Raw genomic sequence first — 17,180 nt, forward strand, 5'->3', positions numbered from 1 at the left:
TTGTTTTTATCTCTTGGTAAATTTTGAATGAAGGAACGACTCTGGCTGTGCTCTATAAATGTAGGGTGTCTGCATAATGCTAGAGCATGCCGCTTTATTTTTGGCTCACGGGGTACACAGGGTCTTGCCTGTGAAGATTTAAATGATAGTTGACCAGTTTCTCAGGGAAGATCCTGGGTTAGGGAATGATGGAGAATATAAATTTGGGTAGCTGAGAAGAGCCACAAGCGAGGAGATACAAAATTATAAGTTATTTAGAAATCAGTTCTGTGAATTTTAATACAACAGATCTAAAATTTGCCTTTAACGAGTTTTCATCAGACTTATCAAAAGCTGAAGAAGTAAAACACTCACAGGGGCTGCTTTAGACTGATTTCTTAACATGTGATCCTTCTGTCTTTCAAAGCAATGGTCCTGGATCACCTGCTTTGTGTGAGAGATAGATAAGAGAACGTGGCAAATTAGACTGAGCCAGCCTCTGCAGGCTGCAGTTTTGCCTTTGACAGTCTTATTCGTCAATGAGAAAGGAGAAAGAAGATGGAAGTAGGGAAGATCAGGGCTTATTTTCTAGAATAACTTCCCCCTATATCTTAGTCTGTTCACGCTACTATGAAACAAAATCCCACAGAGGAGGTGGGCAGCACTTTACTGCTCACAGTTCTGGAGGCTGGATGTCTGAGACCAGGTGCCAGCATGCACAGGCATGGGGGGCCCTCTGCCAGGTTGCAGATTTCTTGTGCTCTCACGTTGTGGAAGGGGCTCAGGAGCTTTTTGGAGCCTCCTTTATAAGGCACTGCTCCAGTTCATGAGGGTTCTGTTCTCATGACTTAAGCTTCTCCCAATGGCCCCACCTATAATGCCTTCATGTTTGGGGGTTAGCACTTCAGCATGTATTTTGGGGGACACAAACTTTCAGACCATGGTACCTGTACTGTTAGAAACTACTAGAAAGAGTAAGAGCACTGCCCTCCAGGACTTCCTCACCCAACTCAGATGCTGCACTATTGGAGGTAGCATTTATAGAAATTCTACTAAACCCTCTTTTAGCTATTTTATGAACAGTTTCTTTTTTTTTTAATTTTTTTAAATTTTTTTTAATGTTTATTTATTTTTGAGAGAGAGACAGAATGTGAGTGGGTTAGGGGCAGAGAGAGAGGGAGACACAGAATCCGAAGCAGGCTCCATGTTCTGAGCTGTCAGCACAGAGCCCGGCGCGGGGCTCGAACTCACGAACTGTGAGATCATGACCTGAGCCGAAGCCAGATGCTCAACTGACTGAGCCACCCAGGCGCCCCAACAGTCCTTTGATTGTAAGAGATGGTAGCATTTCAAGAATTTGAGTAAGCTTTGTCACCTTCTTGTAAGGCTTCCTGCCAACTAGTGTCCTTAGCACGACCCTTCACTTTAACGTTGCAACCTAGCATGGCAGGACCTAGCTCACCCTAGGCAGGGACTCCTGTTAAATCTTGATGTGTCAATCACCTGATCATAGGCCCTAGCCATTAGTAATATAAAGTCATTTAGGTGGAAACCGGAAGATTCACACACACAAAGTTCAACAACTGAGTGGCTATTAGGAAGTATTAATGAGTTGTACTCCTACAGGTATATTTCTTCATTGAGCCTTTATCCAGCTGGGCTGAAATGTCTAACTTTTGTCTTCAAAGATACTGTGTATATTAAGTTATAGTTAATAAAGTTTAAGAAATTGGGCAAAACCATTTAGATGTTAAGGTAGGAATGGTAAAATGGTTTGAAATAAGGAAATGTTAGTAAACTCACCAAGATTTTGACCGCATTGCACTTTGATTTTATACTGTGTGCCAGACAGACATTGTGTTCAGTACTGAACTGGCTATCCCTGTGGTGAGAAGAAAATGTGAAAATAATTGTTTCTAGAAGATGTCCTAGCACTGCTTTATTTTTGAACTCGTTTAGCTTCATGGAGTTACCGATCTTTTGAGGATGATCACTGAGCTTCTCATTAGATCAGTTACTCTTTTTCCTTTCGTGTGAATTACTGCTTTCTTAAGTTTGATTTTGATTATATTCAGAGACCTACATGTTCAACACAAATTTGAATATTTGCTATATTTGCTATGAATCTAGGCAAGGCATAGAAGGAATGTCATTGGGGCTGGAAACGTATTTGTTAATAATTCTCAGTTTGGAGAATTAAAGAAATTTAGATTCTTAAACCTATCCCATCATCTGTCCTTTGTGATTTTTCTTGTTATTGTCATCACTGGAACATTTATCGAATTAAGTTTTTTCTGGGGTGGGGGGGGTTGTTATACTTAATGATTTCCAAAAAATGGCTTCAGAGGTGCCTGGGTGTCTCGGTTGAATGTTTGGATGTCGATTTCAGCTCATGTCATAATCTCAGGGTTGTGGGATCAAGCCCTGCATTGGGCTCTGTGTTGAGTGTGCAGCCTGCTTAAGATTCTCTCTCCCTTTGCCCCTCTCCCCTGCTCGTGTGAGTTCTGCCTTTCTCTTAAAAACAAAAACACAAAACAAAAATAGCTTCACAGATCTGTAATTTACTTTTTCAGTCTGGCAACTTTGAAGATGTACCGAAAATAATTGACCATTTTTGTTTTTTGTAGAAAGATGAGGGTTCAGTCCATACCTTAGTACCTAATCACATTTATTTCCATAGAAGATGCTTGTTAGATCAGGGAGGCAACATAGAAGGTTTTGCAGTACAGGTGTGTTAGCAAGGAAGTTCAGAAACACTAGAGGTGGGTAGGAGGGCATGGCAGTGGGGAAGGGTCCTGTGAGATGATCCGGAGTGCCTTCTAGATCCTGTGTGCCCTGAAAAGCCACCGCAGTACTAGTATCCGACTAACACAGCTTTGGTCATGACATTCAGGGTGGGCTTGCCAGGGACGGTGATGGCGGCTACAGGTTGTTTGAGGAGTAGATGACATTCATCTGGTGCGAGGTGGTGAGCATCCTGGTCAAGGAAATTGCAGTAGGACTACAGAGAGCATGTGGGAAGGAGTGTCCTGGGAGGCTGTCCAAATTAAGGTATTTAGGAAGGAAAACCTTCAGCATGTCCTGATGTTTGGGCCCAGCTCCGTTATATCTAGGGCTTGGAATAGAACAAGCAGATACATAGTCCTAAGCCTCATCCCAAGTTTGAGAAGCCCTCTACTTACTGGTAGTACTTTGCAGTAGAGTGTAAGGAAACATAACTGTTGTTCAGAACTTTGTTTCCCATTTTCTTCTTTAGCAATGCCATCTTACTCCTTTTTTAGGGTCATTTCAATCATCCCTGAGCCTCTCAAAAAACATCCTCATATGAAAAGTCCATTAAATTAATTGACTGAAAAAGATAAAATTGCCCTTTAGAAGGTTGTTTTGTTTTATTCGCTATAGAAATGCTTTCTGGGGCACCTGGCCGGCTCAGTTGGTAGAGCATGTGACTCTTGATCTTGGAGTTGTGAGTTCAAGCCCTACGTTGGGGAGTAGAATTTTACTCACAAAGTATTAGCAAAAAAATAAAAATGCTTCCTGTTACAATTCCTACAATTCTTCAGCTACATAGTGAAGAATAAGTAGGATGTGATGGCTTCCTGTCCTTTCCCCTCTCCTCCTCCGCCACAGCCTCGGGTACTAGTCTAATGTTGTTGTTTTGTTAGCTTGCCCCAGGATAATTCTCCTCCCTCTTCTTAAAAGCCTCCATGCCAAAGGACAATGTAGAGCATTCTTTCTTGCAATAGATGCTAATTGTGTTCTTAGTCAGGATCTTGCTGTCATTGCCACAATCACTGTACCATTGTGCTGGGAGGCTGGGTCACAGTAGTTATTGTGCAGAGTAGTGAATGCTGTTTACTTGGGATGCATTGTCGCCTGCATCTGTGGGTGAGAACACGCAGTTACTGTAATTTGCCTGGCAAGTGATCAGACATCATCTGTTAAGCAAGTTAGCAGTCACAAAGAGCTATTGATCTTTTTTTTTTTTTTAATATAGAATTTTAATGAGAAACTTTGAGTCCTAGAGATTAAAGGTGCAGGAGTGGCTACCTTGGGTGTGTTGCATACCAAGCCCTACTTTGCAGTGTATTTGGGAATCAGGCTTGTGTGTCTAGAAGTTACAGGACGGGGAATGGCAGCCTCATGGGTCTCTGCTCTGGCTGAGCTTGAGAAGAGCTCACCCTTAATTACAGGTTGGGTAAGTGAGGTGACTGCTGTCAGTCAGGAGTGACGCTGTGCTGCAGGGTCCCCTTCTGGACACTGGTGAATTCTGAAAAGTGTGATCCTTGTGCAGGCGGCTGCTTTCCTCTTTCACTTGCAGGAAGAAGAGCTGTTTTGCATGTAATTGTTGGAATGGGGCGGTACTTACCTCGACGACTCTTGCTGGAATAAGAGGAAACACTTTGCTCTTTGAAATAACCTTGGTGATATTTTGCAAGGCTCTTAAGTATCCCCATTTTGGAGCAGATTATTTTCTTGACTCCCACACCCCATCGTTTCTGTCCCTTCAACTGCACTGCCCAGTTTGAAGTGCTCCTCAGCCATCCGCTGGCTCATTAGTGGCGCTCATTAAGAGTGGTCTGGGGGGGTGGGGCGCCTGGGTAGATCAGTCATTGAGCGTCAAACTTCATGATCTCACGGTTCCTGAGTTGGAGCCCCATGTCGGGCTCTGTGCTGACAGCTCAGAGCCTGGAGCCTGCTTCAGATTCTTTGTCTCCCTCTCTCTCTGCCCCTTCCCTGCTTGCTCTCGCGCGCTCTCTCTCTCTCTCTCTCTCACTCTCTCTCACTCTCTCTCTCTCTCTCTCAAAAATAAACATTAAAAAAAACATTAAAAAAAAGTGATCTGGGGATGGGAGTCAGGCAGTCCTTTTCATACTTGCTGCTTCAGGTTTGGTGAGATTTCCAGCAAATACAGTCCAACTAACTGCTTTATGTGAAATTTAACCTCCTCTGTAATTCTTATCTGTTCCCTCCTGCCCTGCTTATTATTATTAGTCCACGTCTAAGTGATTGCTTTTTAGAAGAATGGATTTTGCTTAGCAAAGTAATCTGTATGCCTTGAAGGAAGACTATGTGATGCTTGGTGTGACTTACTCAAGTTTTTACGGTTTTGAGGTCTTTTGCATGATCCCAAGAACTCGGAAGTAGCAGGGGTTGGCATTTTGGGCCGAGGGAGATACGTTAATTCTGTCAGGTGAAGCAGTGTACGAAGAATTAGATCATTTGCCCGTTGTAGGTAAAATTCCTTGTTGTTCCTGAAAGTACTAAATTAATAGTATATATAATCCTACCTTTAAATGTTACATAAGTAATACATGTTCAATACAAAAAATCTGGAAAATGTTTTTTTATTAAAATAAATGCAACAAGTTGCCAATTCATCTCTACACCTTCCATCAAAAATAGCTGTCATTAAATTTTGTATCCTTCTCCTGCGATTTTGTATTGTTTTTCCACAATCCTTGGTTTGGATGCAGGGCTGTTAAGAAATGCAGCAGTTCCTTTAAGTTTGTGTCCTGTAAGCCAAGAACAGGTTTCCTTAAATATTGCTTGATCAACATTTTCCATATTAAATGGGTTGAAAATGAACCTTAGGAAAAAATATGGGACTGTGTATAGGTAACAGTCACATTCCCCACAGTTTTTAAGCTTGAGCTTTTTTGGACACTGAACGTTTATATTATTACAAAACACTTAAATCCTTGTGCAGAAATAGGAAATAGAAAGCATTTCTAACGTAGAAATTCAAAACAGGTTTTCATTATTACACAGGTATATTGGCTTTAATCGAGCTGATTCCTAGGTCTTAAATGAAGGTATCAGTAGGACTCTAATTCACAAATTGCCTGTTTTTAAGTATTTTCACCTTCGATATGTGGAAGTCATTTAAGTTATCCTTATGAAAAATTGCTTTGTCTTTTCATTTTTTTTTTAACCTCTCCCCTTTCTCCTTCTGACAAATAAGCACCTGCTTCCGGATAGCTAACTGCTGCTGTTTATTTTCTGCTTCTGTGACAGCTAGCCGATGGCGGAGTCTCTTCTCTTCAAATGTCTCCCTGGCTTTTCCTTATAGTCCTGTTGCAAGACTCAGCCCTTATAGCAATGGCATTAATACTCCCAGCTTCTCTAAAACCTCAAATAAAGCAATACTAACACCTGAAAGAACAGGTAATATTTCAACTTCTTGACCAGCTGCTTGCTTTATCATTCGTCACCAAAAACAGCTCACCTGTCCTCTCTTACTGAAAAGTTGAGGGTGACCTTGTGACACAGATTGTGTGCTGCACACTTACTTTGGGCACCGAGAAGGCTAGCCCTCCTTTGTGCTTGAGCACCATTGGTGTGCTCCCAAGTGTGTGCAACAGGCAGTTTTCCTGGTTAGCAAAACTATACGTATATGGCTAGATTTCCAAATGCCTAGTGTGCCTTTAAAATTAAATGTCGAACACAACTCAAGTGTTTTTATTATGACTCAGGAATGTAAACCTTGTATGTCTTAATTTTTAAAATTTTATTTTTTCTGGTAGCTTTTTATTAAGCCAGGGCTCCACAGGAAAAAAAAATACCCACAGTAGCTTCTTATGAGATGAAATTCTCGCCATTTCCTTATTTGTCTCAGCATTGGTGTGATTCCATTCCTACAGTTTTTCTCCCTTTGGGGCCTTTCTTCCTTCGTTCTTTTACCCAAGCCATTGCTTTTTTACTTTTGTGGGTGACTTCCCATCTCCTGGGAGTACTGTACCCTCTGTCGTTGAGATTTTATATATGCTTCTGTGTATATATGTGAGCCTTTTACATGTGATGTTCTTATTCATTCATAGCTCTATTTGTACCTGTTTGAAAAACGGACCAGATTATAGTTTAATCTTAAAATTTATAATCCGTTACTACTAGAGAGAAGCATATGTGATTATTAATCAAAAGTGAACATGGAACTAAGTATTCTTCTATAATGTCTTCAGATATATACTTACCTAATGGGATGCAGATTTCAGCACTAGTAATATGTATACATTTTGATGTGGTAAAACCATAATTCAATCTGCCCTCTTAACAGTTTTTTTGGTGTATAGTGCAGAGTGATTTTTTTTAATTGTGAAAATTGAACCTGAAAAAATATATGTGAATCATGAACATGTGAAGGACGTGCATATTGTCTCGCCATTGAATGGTTACGTGTTGGTCACCCTTCAGTGGCATTATGAAAATAGGAAGAAAATTGCTGATTTGATACAGGAATTGCAAAGCATTATGTAAATATCAGTTCTTCAGACCAAATGATAAACCTGTTTCCTTTATTTTTCAGGTTACACATCTAGGGGCTCCCCTCTCAGTCCCCAGTCCTCTATAGACAGTGAGCTGAGTACTTCAGAATTGGAAGATGATTCTATCTCCATGGGATATAAGTTACAGGATCTCACTGATGTCCAGATCATGGCTCGTCTCCAAGAAGAAAGTATGTTCTCTTTAAAGTAGGAAACTTCTTAAATTAGAGTCTTGTACTTGAAATGTGAGGGGATAGGGAGGCTTAGGCATTTCTCCCAAGGTAATGGATAAGCATTAGATTCTTTTTCTCATGCCTACCCTACCGTGTAGATGGGCCAGTTAATGCCCCTCAGGCTTTCATGGGCATCATAAGTTGTTAGGACATACTCTGGTCAAAATACATGAATATAAAGACATCACTGGTACAGTTACTATGGAAACCGTTTGTCGGCTTCTTAAAAAACAAACAAACATGCAATTCCCATAGACGCCAGCAAGTTGCAGTCTTAGGCACCTGTCCTAGAACAGTGGAAATTTTTGTTCACATAAAAACTTATACATGAATGTTTGTAGCAGCTTTATTTGTAACAGCCCCAAACTGGAATGAACTCAGATGTCCTTCAAGAGGTGAATGGTTAATCAGGCTTCAGTGCTCCCATACCAGGGAGTACTACTCAGCAGTAAGAGGGAGTGGACTGTTGATGCAGGCAGCATCTTGGATGAATCTCCCAGGAATTCTGCTGAGTGAAAAAAGATCTCAAGAGATTTCATTCTGTGTAATTCCATTTATATAACATTTTGGAGTGAGAAAATTTTACAATTGATGAGGGTTAGAGACAGGGTGTGGGATCTCAGGAAGGAGGGGGACGTGGTTATAAAAGGGCACCACAAGGGATTTTCATGTTTTGTGGATTTTTGGAACTGTTTAGTATTTTGACACTGGTGGTGAATATTTGATCATACAGGTGATAACATTGTATGGAACTTAATACTTCCATATATATGAGTAAAACTGAAAATATCTAAACAAATTGGGTTTGTATCACAATATCCTGGTTGTCATATTGTTTTATAATTTTGCAAAATGCTACCATTGGGGGACACTGGGCAAAGTGCACAAGGGATCTCTCGGTGTTCTTTCTTAGAACTGCGTGTGAGTCTATAGTTATCTTAATATAAACTCAATTAAAATCCATCGACAAGCTTCTCAGGATAAATATAAACATAGAAGAGATCATTAGCGATGGGACAATGTATCAGTGGCTCTGCAGGAAAGTTAACAAATCTAGGAGTGAACTACCGCAAGGTATTAAAGGCACAATAAGATGTAGATCACAGAACTGGGCTAGGCTTGGTTTGGAGTTTTATCTTTTCAGGTCAACATAAGTAGAAACAGCCAAGTATCATTTCATTCAAGCACAACAACTTCCTGTTTTCAAAATTAGTCAAGGCTACTATGAGAAACATGGTAATGCTTATGGAGAGTTTGATAAGATCCATTCAGAGGGAGAAAGTGATTGTTTTATGTTGTTGTTTAGGAATAGTAAAATAACAGTAATGCTTTCTGAAAATATATGCCTAGACAATTAATGTGAGTTTCAGAAGTTAGGGAGAGACTACTTTAAAAAAATTGTGGTATTGACCGTGAGATGAAAGGAATAACTAGAAACTTCCAGTTTGGCTATTTTTAGTTGGTTTTCATTTAGGATAACCCAAAACTATTGAAGAGTTGAAGTGTCTGTGTGCTTTGAAAAAGATAATATTAGTAACAAATAGAACAGAGAGGTGACCTCGTTAGACAATATTTGTACCCCAGGTTTTGAACTTTGCTTTGACTTTGAAAGCTGGGGTGGGGAGCAGGAGGAATACCCCCTGGACAGAGATTGGATTATTTGAATTGTCTAACTTATAACATACTGTTTGTAATGATGATGAATAGCTTTTCCTGAGTATCTCTCCAGATTTCTTAAGGGATCATTTGGGGAAATTGGCAGACACTGATTGATGAACTGTAGCAGTGTATTTCTTCTTCATTGGAATTGGGGCAATTTTTTTGCACAACAGGATAGTCTAATCTTAGACATCTGTTTGGTAGGTAAATGTATCTGTTTTCTTGGGACGTAACAAACTATGAACAAGATAGTGGCCTTCATTTGAATTATTTGACAGAAATTTTCTTCTGATGCTTAACTGCAACTTAATTTTTGCTGGATTGAGATGTCTCATGAGGTGATACTATTTCTTGTTCTGTCATAGGTCTCAGGCAAGATTATGCGTCCACTTCAGCATCTGTGTCCAGACATAGTTCCAGTGTGTCACTGAATTCAGGAAAAAAAGGGACATGTAGTGATCAAGAATATGATCGATTCAGTCTGGAGGACGAGGAAGAATTTGACCATTTGCCACCACCTCAGCCTCGTCTTCCAAGGTGTTCGCCTTTCCAAAGAGGAATTCCCCATTCACAGACTTTCTCCAGCATTCGGGATTGTAGGAGGAGCCCCAGTTCCCAGTATTTTCCTTCAAATAATTACCAGCAACAACAGTATTATTCACCTCAAGCCCAAACTCCAGATCAGCAACCAAATAGGACCAATGGAGGTAGGTTATATGTGTCCTTTGGTATTTAGTGTGCTTTGATCTTTCATATAGGGCCAAGAAATGGTTTTAATGTCAGTATAAATAATTGCTAAATGTTTCCCAGATTTATTAAGTATATCTTCAAGAACTTACCAGTATGGTCTGAGTTGAAATCTAAAATTGACCAGTTTCTGATCACGTGTCCCAGACTGACAGACTTACAGCTTCAAGAAAACCACCACGACGTGGCCAGCACAGGATGAGTCATGCATATGGGGCATCTTTATGTGGTTGCTAGTTCAGAGGCAGGACGGGCAGGTGGTGCTGGCTGAGTTCACAGTGGAGATCCGTGGAGCCCATCGCACTGAGCGGTGTCTTCTTTCCTCTCCTGCCACCTCAGTCCCGCACTGCCTGCTCCTGTCACGCGGTAATGGATGGGAAGCATGGATGGTGATGCTTGTGCACATCCTGATTTAGGACAAGTTTGGATGTGTCTTTCCCTCTGACATCTAGAAGTAAGATCTGTGTACCAGGAGGGATACGGAGGCTGATACTTGGCGTGGTAACAGGAAGTTGATCTGCCCCAGCGTGACTGTCAACGTGGTGGGTCAGAGTATGTGTCATTCTCTTGTGTGTTTTTTCCTTTCTCCATATTCACTGTTAGTCTTACTTCCCCAATCCAGGAGGTACGGTCCTTGACCTCCAGCAGACTAGGGAGAACAATCATGTAATATTCTAAGCCTGCTATGATTTTGTACCAATGACCAGTCAGATTTCACATGCAAATCCTGTATAATATGGAGAAATAAACCGTATTTATAATTACAGCTCTTAATTATTACATAGCACCATTTCTCAAAGCTGGGCCCAGGAGTGGTGAAGCAGCCTATTTAAAAGGACTGCAGGGCCAAATACAAATTGTATTCATGATCACCATGTTTTTTGTTTTTACCTTCTCTTCTTCTGTACATGTATCATTCGTGCTAATTGAGAGATCCTTTGAAACTATTGAACATTTCAGTCGTAATTTCTCTTCTAGTATTTCCAGATATCAAATTTAAAAGGAAAAAAAGTGGCAGCTAAGGCATGTTGTAGTAACTAATTTATTAATGCTCATAATGCCAGAAAAGCGGTGTATTCCATGTGCGTCTTGAAAGTCTGCCTCGCTTTGAAATCGAGGAAAAGGACGCCTCGAGTTGTTGCTCTGATGGTTGTCAGGTGTCTTAAAACATCGTATCCTAGTTGCCCAGCAGACGCTGGCCCCGCTGCTTGCTCCGTGTTGCCAGCGGATTGTTGTCTTCCCTTAGAAGAGGGGTTTCACCTTACACCGAGCACCACGATGAAAAGGATCGGTTTCCCTGGACCTGCGCTGTGATGACTCCCATAAGGAAAGCAGAGGCACCCCACAGCTTAGCGTCCAACAGTGGCAGTTTCATTTTTCCTAAAAGGCCTGGGCTCCATGCGCAAAGGAAAATCGAATACGACCACGGTTTTCTGGACTGGACTTGTGGCCGATTAACTTGGGGGTTGAGAGTGCAGGCTCTGGAGTCCAGTCTTGTCCCACCACTTCCGTCTTTCACAGGTCCCTCGGGTCTCCATACACGTTGCTTTCTTTGGCTATAAAATGTGGACAAATAATACCTCTTTCTCGGAAAACTTAGGTATAATTTCACATCAAATCATCCGGTACATACTCTTCCAACCTAAGGAACAAATGAAATAATGACCCTTGCACTGCCTGGATGAAAAGTGCTGGGAAAGTAAATAACGACTGACTGTCTCCCCTCCCACCCTCATTTTAAAAAAATGTGACTCAGATAACTGACCCTTCATTTGTTACCATGGAATATCAGTTGAACAAAATTGTGAAATAAGAGTGGCAGCTTTGAAACTAGGCCATCGTATTTTTTCTAAATTCCTAAAATAATATGGATAGGAGAGAATAAATTAGCGATCCATTTAAAATGACTAAAGGGGCACCTGGGTGGCTAAGCCGGTTAAGTGTCCAACTCTTGGCTTCGGCTCAGGTCATGACCTCTTGGCTCGGTGCTTTCAAGCCCCGAATCTGGCTCTGTGTTGGCAGCGAGGGGCAGCTTGGGATTCTCCCTCCCTCCCTCCCTCCCTCCCTCCCTCCCTCTCTCTCTGCTTCTCCCCCACTCATGCTATCTCTGTCTCTCTCAAATCAACTTTAAAAACTAAATAAAAATGACTAACAAGAAGTCACCAGTGCATATTTATGTTTATTGCTTTCGTAGCTCCAGCGCTGCCTAGGTTCAGAAAAGAAGGCTCTTAAAATTTATGGGATCAGGGTGCCTGGGTGGCTCAGTCGGTTGAGCGTCATGAGACTTCGGCTGAGGTCATGATCTTGCAGTTGTGAGTTCGAGTCCCGCGTCAGGCTGTGTGCTGACAGCTCAGAGACTGGAGCCTGCTTCAGATTCTGTGTCTCCCTCTCTCTCTGCCCCTCCCTCGCTCATACTCTGTCCTTCTCTCTCTCAAGAATAAATAAAACATTAAAAAAAATTTTAAAAAACCGTTATGGGACTATTTATAGGGGTTATAAAATTAAAAGCGTATTTGGAATAGCTTTCCAGATGTGAACAATGACTAACTCTTGTAGGATCTTTTTAGGGTATGGCAGGGGTTGTCTGTGGCATGAGGTTAGCACTGTTAGCCCCGGGCCCTCCCTTGTACCCTGTACTGATTGGAAGGCTAGATCTGATTGGTGGGTAACCACATGTCCCCTTTATTTCTGAATACTCTTGAGTCTTTGTTTCTTAGAGTGGTAACTCTTGCTGCTGCTTGAGAAATAATAACATGAGAAGACTCCCTTGAATTCTTTCCTCTGTCTGTTCCTCCAGCTTTCCTTGCTGCACCTCAGTCCTTGAGTGCAAATTGCTGATTTCTTGTGAAGATAGAAATAGAATGTTATTTTTGATTCCTTGAACACTAAAGCATATATGGTCATTAATGTGATCCACATTGTTTGACAGGAAGAGTGTACCTCATTTCCAGATGGTCCCTGACATCGCTTGTAGATGGGAGCTTCACCCAGAGGAGAAGTGTTCTAGATATTGACACTTGGAAGCCTTTACTTTTAAGAGCGTATTTCAGATTTAAAGCTTTGTGAGACTGACTTGCTGCTTACAGGAATAAAGATTGGTTTTTAAAAACAGATACATCTAGATTAATAGAGATTAGAAACACAACCACCACATCTAATGTGTGAACCTTGACTGATCGTGGTTTAGGGGGAAATGCTTATGAAGGACATTCTTGATGGGAAAATTTTGTATGTGGATTATTAAAACCTATTGTTAATTTGTTTACATGGAGTGAAAGTATTGTGATTGTACAGAATTTTCTTATTCTTTGACCCTACCTAAGATTTCAAAGTGCCTGGGTACCTTTAGGTTTAAAATTTAAAAGAAATTGTGGCAGTGGGAAGGTCACAGTGACTAATTTATTATTGAAGCTCAAAATACCAGGAAGAAAATGTATTCCATGTGCTTAATGGAAGTCATGACATCATATTAAAACTGAGGGAGAAGGCATTAGTGTTCAAGTGTCCAGAGGTCTGCAGCTTTTATGTGGCTTCACAGCAAACAATTATGTATATATGTGGAGATGAATTAATTATGGCAAGATGAAAACAACTAGCATATCTAGGTGGAAAACATGCAGATACGACACTGCTTTTCAACACTTCTGTATATATGAAAACTTTTTCAACTTTTTAAGATTTATTTATTTTTGAGAGACACAGAGCAAGTGAGTTGGAGAGGGGCAGAACGAGAGAGAGAGAATCCCAAGCAGACTCCGCACTGTCAGTGCGGAGCCCAATGCGGGGCTCGAACTCATGAACCGTGAGATCATGACCTGAGCGGAAACCAAGAGTCGGACGCTTAACCAACTGAGCCACCCAGATGCCGCTATGGACACTTTCATAGTAAATAGTTTGGAAACTGAGAAATGTAGAAACTCAATTCATATTCCAAATGGTAGCATATAATTCTTTCCTTGTGCTCCCTGCAGCTTAAATATAGTCAAAGTAATTTAGTCTTGCATTAATAGAAGCTCGCTTTTCATCCAGTTAGTGTGATGTTCCAAAGATCTGGATGTAGACTCTAAGACCAGTCCCTTCTCCCTTATTTCTCCTACCACACACCGTCTGCCAACATACACATAAATAACGTGTGCTGAATGTATTACATGCCTGCTGCCTGGGGTTAGGAACTTTCACAAGAATTTAGGAATATGAAACCTATGGTTGTGCCAAATAGGCCTCAAGGAGATATTGAGGAAAATGGTCAAGAAAACTAACAGTCAGTGGCAGTATTTGAGCATTATTAACTCTAGAAATACGTACCGGGAATAAGGATGTGTTGTGGGAGTGGAAATACCTCCGCTAGGAGATATACAGAAAAAGCGAGGTCGACATAATCTTCTTTTTGGTCTCCTCATAGCGCTCTTTACACTTTCTTATTTTACTTTCTTATGCTTATTATGTAAGTATACTTATTACACTTGTTTACTTTTCTGTCTTTTCCCTAGACTCCGGCAAAGAGGCAAAAATTGCTGGGCAGGGCTCCAGTGACTGGGTAGAAGTAATGTGAAACAAGCAGTGCAAAGAAGGGGGGAGAAGATGAGTTTGGTTTTGTCCTTGGACACGTTTTGGATTAGTGTTCAAGTATATCATTTGTTTTCCAATTTAGCTCGAAAGAAAGTGACCGCAAACTTGAGTGCCCTGGTATGTGTCTGTTGGTGTTTTAGGGCATATACCAATAAAAATAAAAATATCTTGGAGAGTAGGGGGTGCATGAACAGCATGAGATAGTACCGTGGTTTGTAGTCCCGCAGAGTTCCAAATGTTTCAAATGTTATTTTTCTGTATAATTTGTTCCATTTGGGAAAAATAAGATTTAACGTTAAATTTTAGATTTTCTCTTTAGGATGGATAATGGAAACAAGATTGAGAAGACCTGGTTTAGACTATAAACTCAGAGTCAGGGACTGGACCTGTGGTACAGTGTGGTCCCCCCGGCATCTTCTGAGGTGCCTGGCATTTAGTATATACGTGGTAAATTCCTGTGCCCTTTTTCATTCGGTCACTCCACAGAGTGGGGAAGGGTGGCCCAGTGGAGGGACAGTCCAGTCTGTGACTGGAGTACGTCACAGATGCAAGAGTGTGGAGCACTGGGCAACTTCCTTCATCCACTGCATGGGAGACTAGGCAGAGGGGTGGGAGTAGCAGGAGGTAAGGCTGGAGAAGGATGCGGGGCCAAAACCTCGGAGGGTCTCATGTAGGCCATGCCCAGTGGCTTGGGCTTTCAGATGAAGGTGGCAGCGTGATTGGAAGGCTTTAAGAGGGTGACTGGGTATGTGCTTGTGCTCTTGGGAGACTAGAGCAGGCTGTGTGGGAGAGGAGGCCGAGGAACCGGGTAGGGGACGTGGAGACCAATTAGGAGGATTTTGTAAAAATGTGAGTGATGAACAATGAGGTCCAAACCAGATGTAGTGGATGATACATTAACTATTAGGCAGAACTGACAGGACACGGGAGCGGGGGGGGGGGGGGGGGTATAGAAGGGAGGTGCATCTGAGGAGATGGCCCCAATTTCCGGATTAGAGGACTTGCTGGGCAGGGAGGGTGCAGCCAGCGGGTCTGAATAAGTGTGGAAGGCGCCGTGTGTGAAGGGGAGGAAGAAGTGAATCCGGTTTTGTACTTGAATGGTTTTGGCTTAGCATTCAAATATATCTTTTGTTTTCTGAGCTTGAGCGATCTGTTAGGGGAACTTCAGTTTAGGGACAGTGTGTCTTGTGGTCCTGTGCTGAATTCACAGCTCAGCAGCACGGGGATCTGTGGGCGACTCTCTGCTGCCCTCTTGTGGCAGCATGTGTGCTCAGCCAGGACAATGAAATGGAAGCGTTCTCTTTTCAGGTCTCAAGAGGTTTAGTGGCTTACTCATAGTTAAAACTTTCCAGAAGTTAATGTAGTCATGTTGGTGTGATGAGTGGGTATCTCAGAACATGTCAAGTTAGGATTTTAATAATTTTTTTCCCATTTTTCTATGCTAGGAAGAGATACAGTAGTTGTTAGTTTGGTTCTTTTTTTTTTTTTTAATTACTATGCAATAATTTCTGGTGTCTTTTAAAACTAAGTGGCTGTTAAGATTATTCTCTAACCTCACTTTGATACAAATTTATCCATTTGTATACAAATAGCTAATTGATTAGCTAATTCCTACTTATTTTTATAGAACACATTTTTTTATTTTTTATTTTTTTTATTTTTTTTAACGTTTATTTATTTTTGAGACAGAGACAGAGCATGAACGGGGAGGGTCAGAGAGAGGGAGACACAGAATCCGAAACAGGCTCCAGGCTCTGAGCCATCAGCCCAGAGCCCGACGCGGGGCTTGAACTCACGGACTGCGAGATCATGACCTGAGCCAAAGTCAGACGCTTAACCGACGGAGCCACCCAGGCGCCCCAGAACACATTTTTTTAAACAGTTGCTTGGTAGAGCCTTTCTTGGAGATACTGAGTGTGCTTTCTATACAGAAGGTTAATTCTATGGTAGCTTGTTATAGTTCATAACACACATAATTTTTATGTTATTGAGTATAATATTTATATTTATTTTTGAAAGCTCCTATTTTAACTGGCATAAACTTATGATTTTTGACTGGAATTCTTTTCTAGACAAGCTCCGAAGAAGTATGCCTAATCTAGCTCGGATGCCAAGTACAAGTGCTGTTAGTAGCAATGCGAGTTCTCCAGTCGCCGTGAGAAACAGTCAGAGTTTTGACTCAAGTTTGCATGGAGCTGGGAACGGGATTTCAAGAATACAGTCTTGCAGTAAGTGTGACAATTTGTAATTCGTTAGTAATTTTTAGTTGTAATACAGTTAGAAAACTATCTTACTATTTCATTTTTTTTTCTTTTGCGAACATGGCAGGAAACTTTTCTCCTTGTGACTTTTTTTTTTTAACTTCACCATTACAATTGAGTGGTATTTTCATCAGTGCATATGTTATCAATTAATAATTAGTAAATTATGTTTAATCCTCTAAACCCAAGGATAGCAGTAGAGGCATACACGATGATTAATTTGTTTGCTTGTCGTATGAACAAAAATAACCTCTTCCCTTGCAGATCTGCTGCTTTCTAGCTATCTCTGCTTGATCCCTTTTCTCTGAAGAAAGCGTATTTGTTCAGTCTTGCTCTTACCTTTGTGCTGTTTTTCACCTTAGTGTTAGCTTTGTTTCTCTCAAAATGAAGTTATATTTTAGCGTGCAAAGTAGTACTTACCTGCTCCCTTTCAGCTTACCACGCAGTCTGTCATTCATTCTCTGGAT

General features: G+C 41.2%; 1 protein-coding gene across 3 annotated transcripts in view; it reads left to right on the forward strand.

Moving 5' to 3' along the window:
- SLAIN1 (SLAIN motif family member 1) overlaps nt 1-17,180 on the forward strand; it is a 61,683-nt gene that overhangs the window by 36,737 nt on the left and 7,766 nt on the right. For 2 of the 3 annotated variants that reach the window (XM_023252403.2, XM_045054711.1), the window contains exons 3-6: nt 5,998-6,147; nt 7,286-7,435; nt 9,502-9,843; nt 16,525-16,680. In XM_023252403.2, coding sequence (XP_023108171.1) covers nt 5,998-6,147; nt 7,286-7,435; nt 9,502-9,843; nt 16,525-16,680 — 798 coding nt within the window. The remainder of the gene's footprint in view (nt 1-5,997; nt 6,148-7,285; nt 7,436-9,501; nt 9,844-16,524; nt 16,681-17,180) is intronic. The other variant, XM_023252405.2, reaches the window with a different exon arrangement.

Source organism: Felis catus, chromosome A1 (assembly GCF_018350175.1).
Source record: "Felis catus isolate Fca126 chromosome A1, F.catus_Fca126_mat1.0, whole genome shotgun sequence".
In the NCBI taxonomy this organism is placed as follows: Eukaryota; Metazoa; Chordata; class Mammalia; order Carnivora; family Felidae; genus Felis; species Felis catus.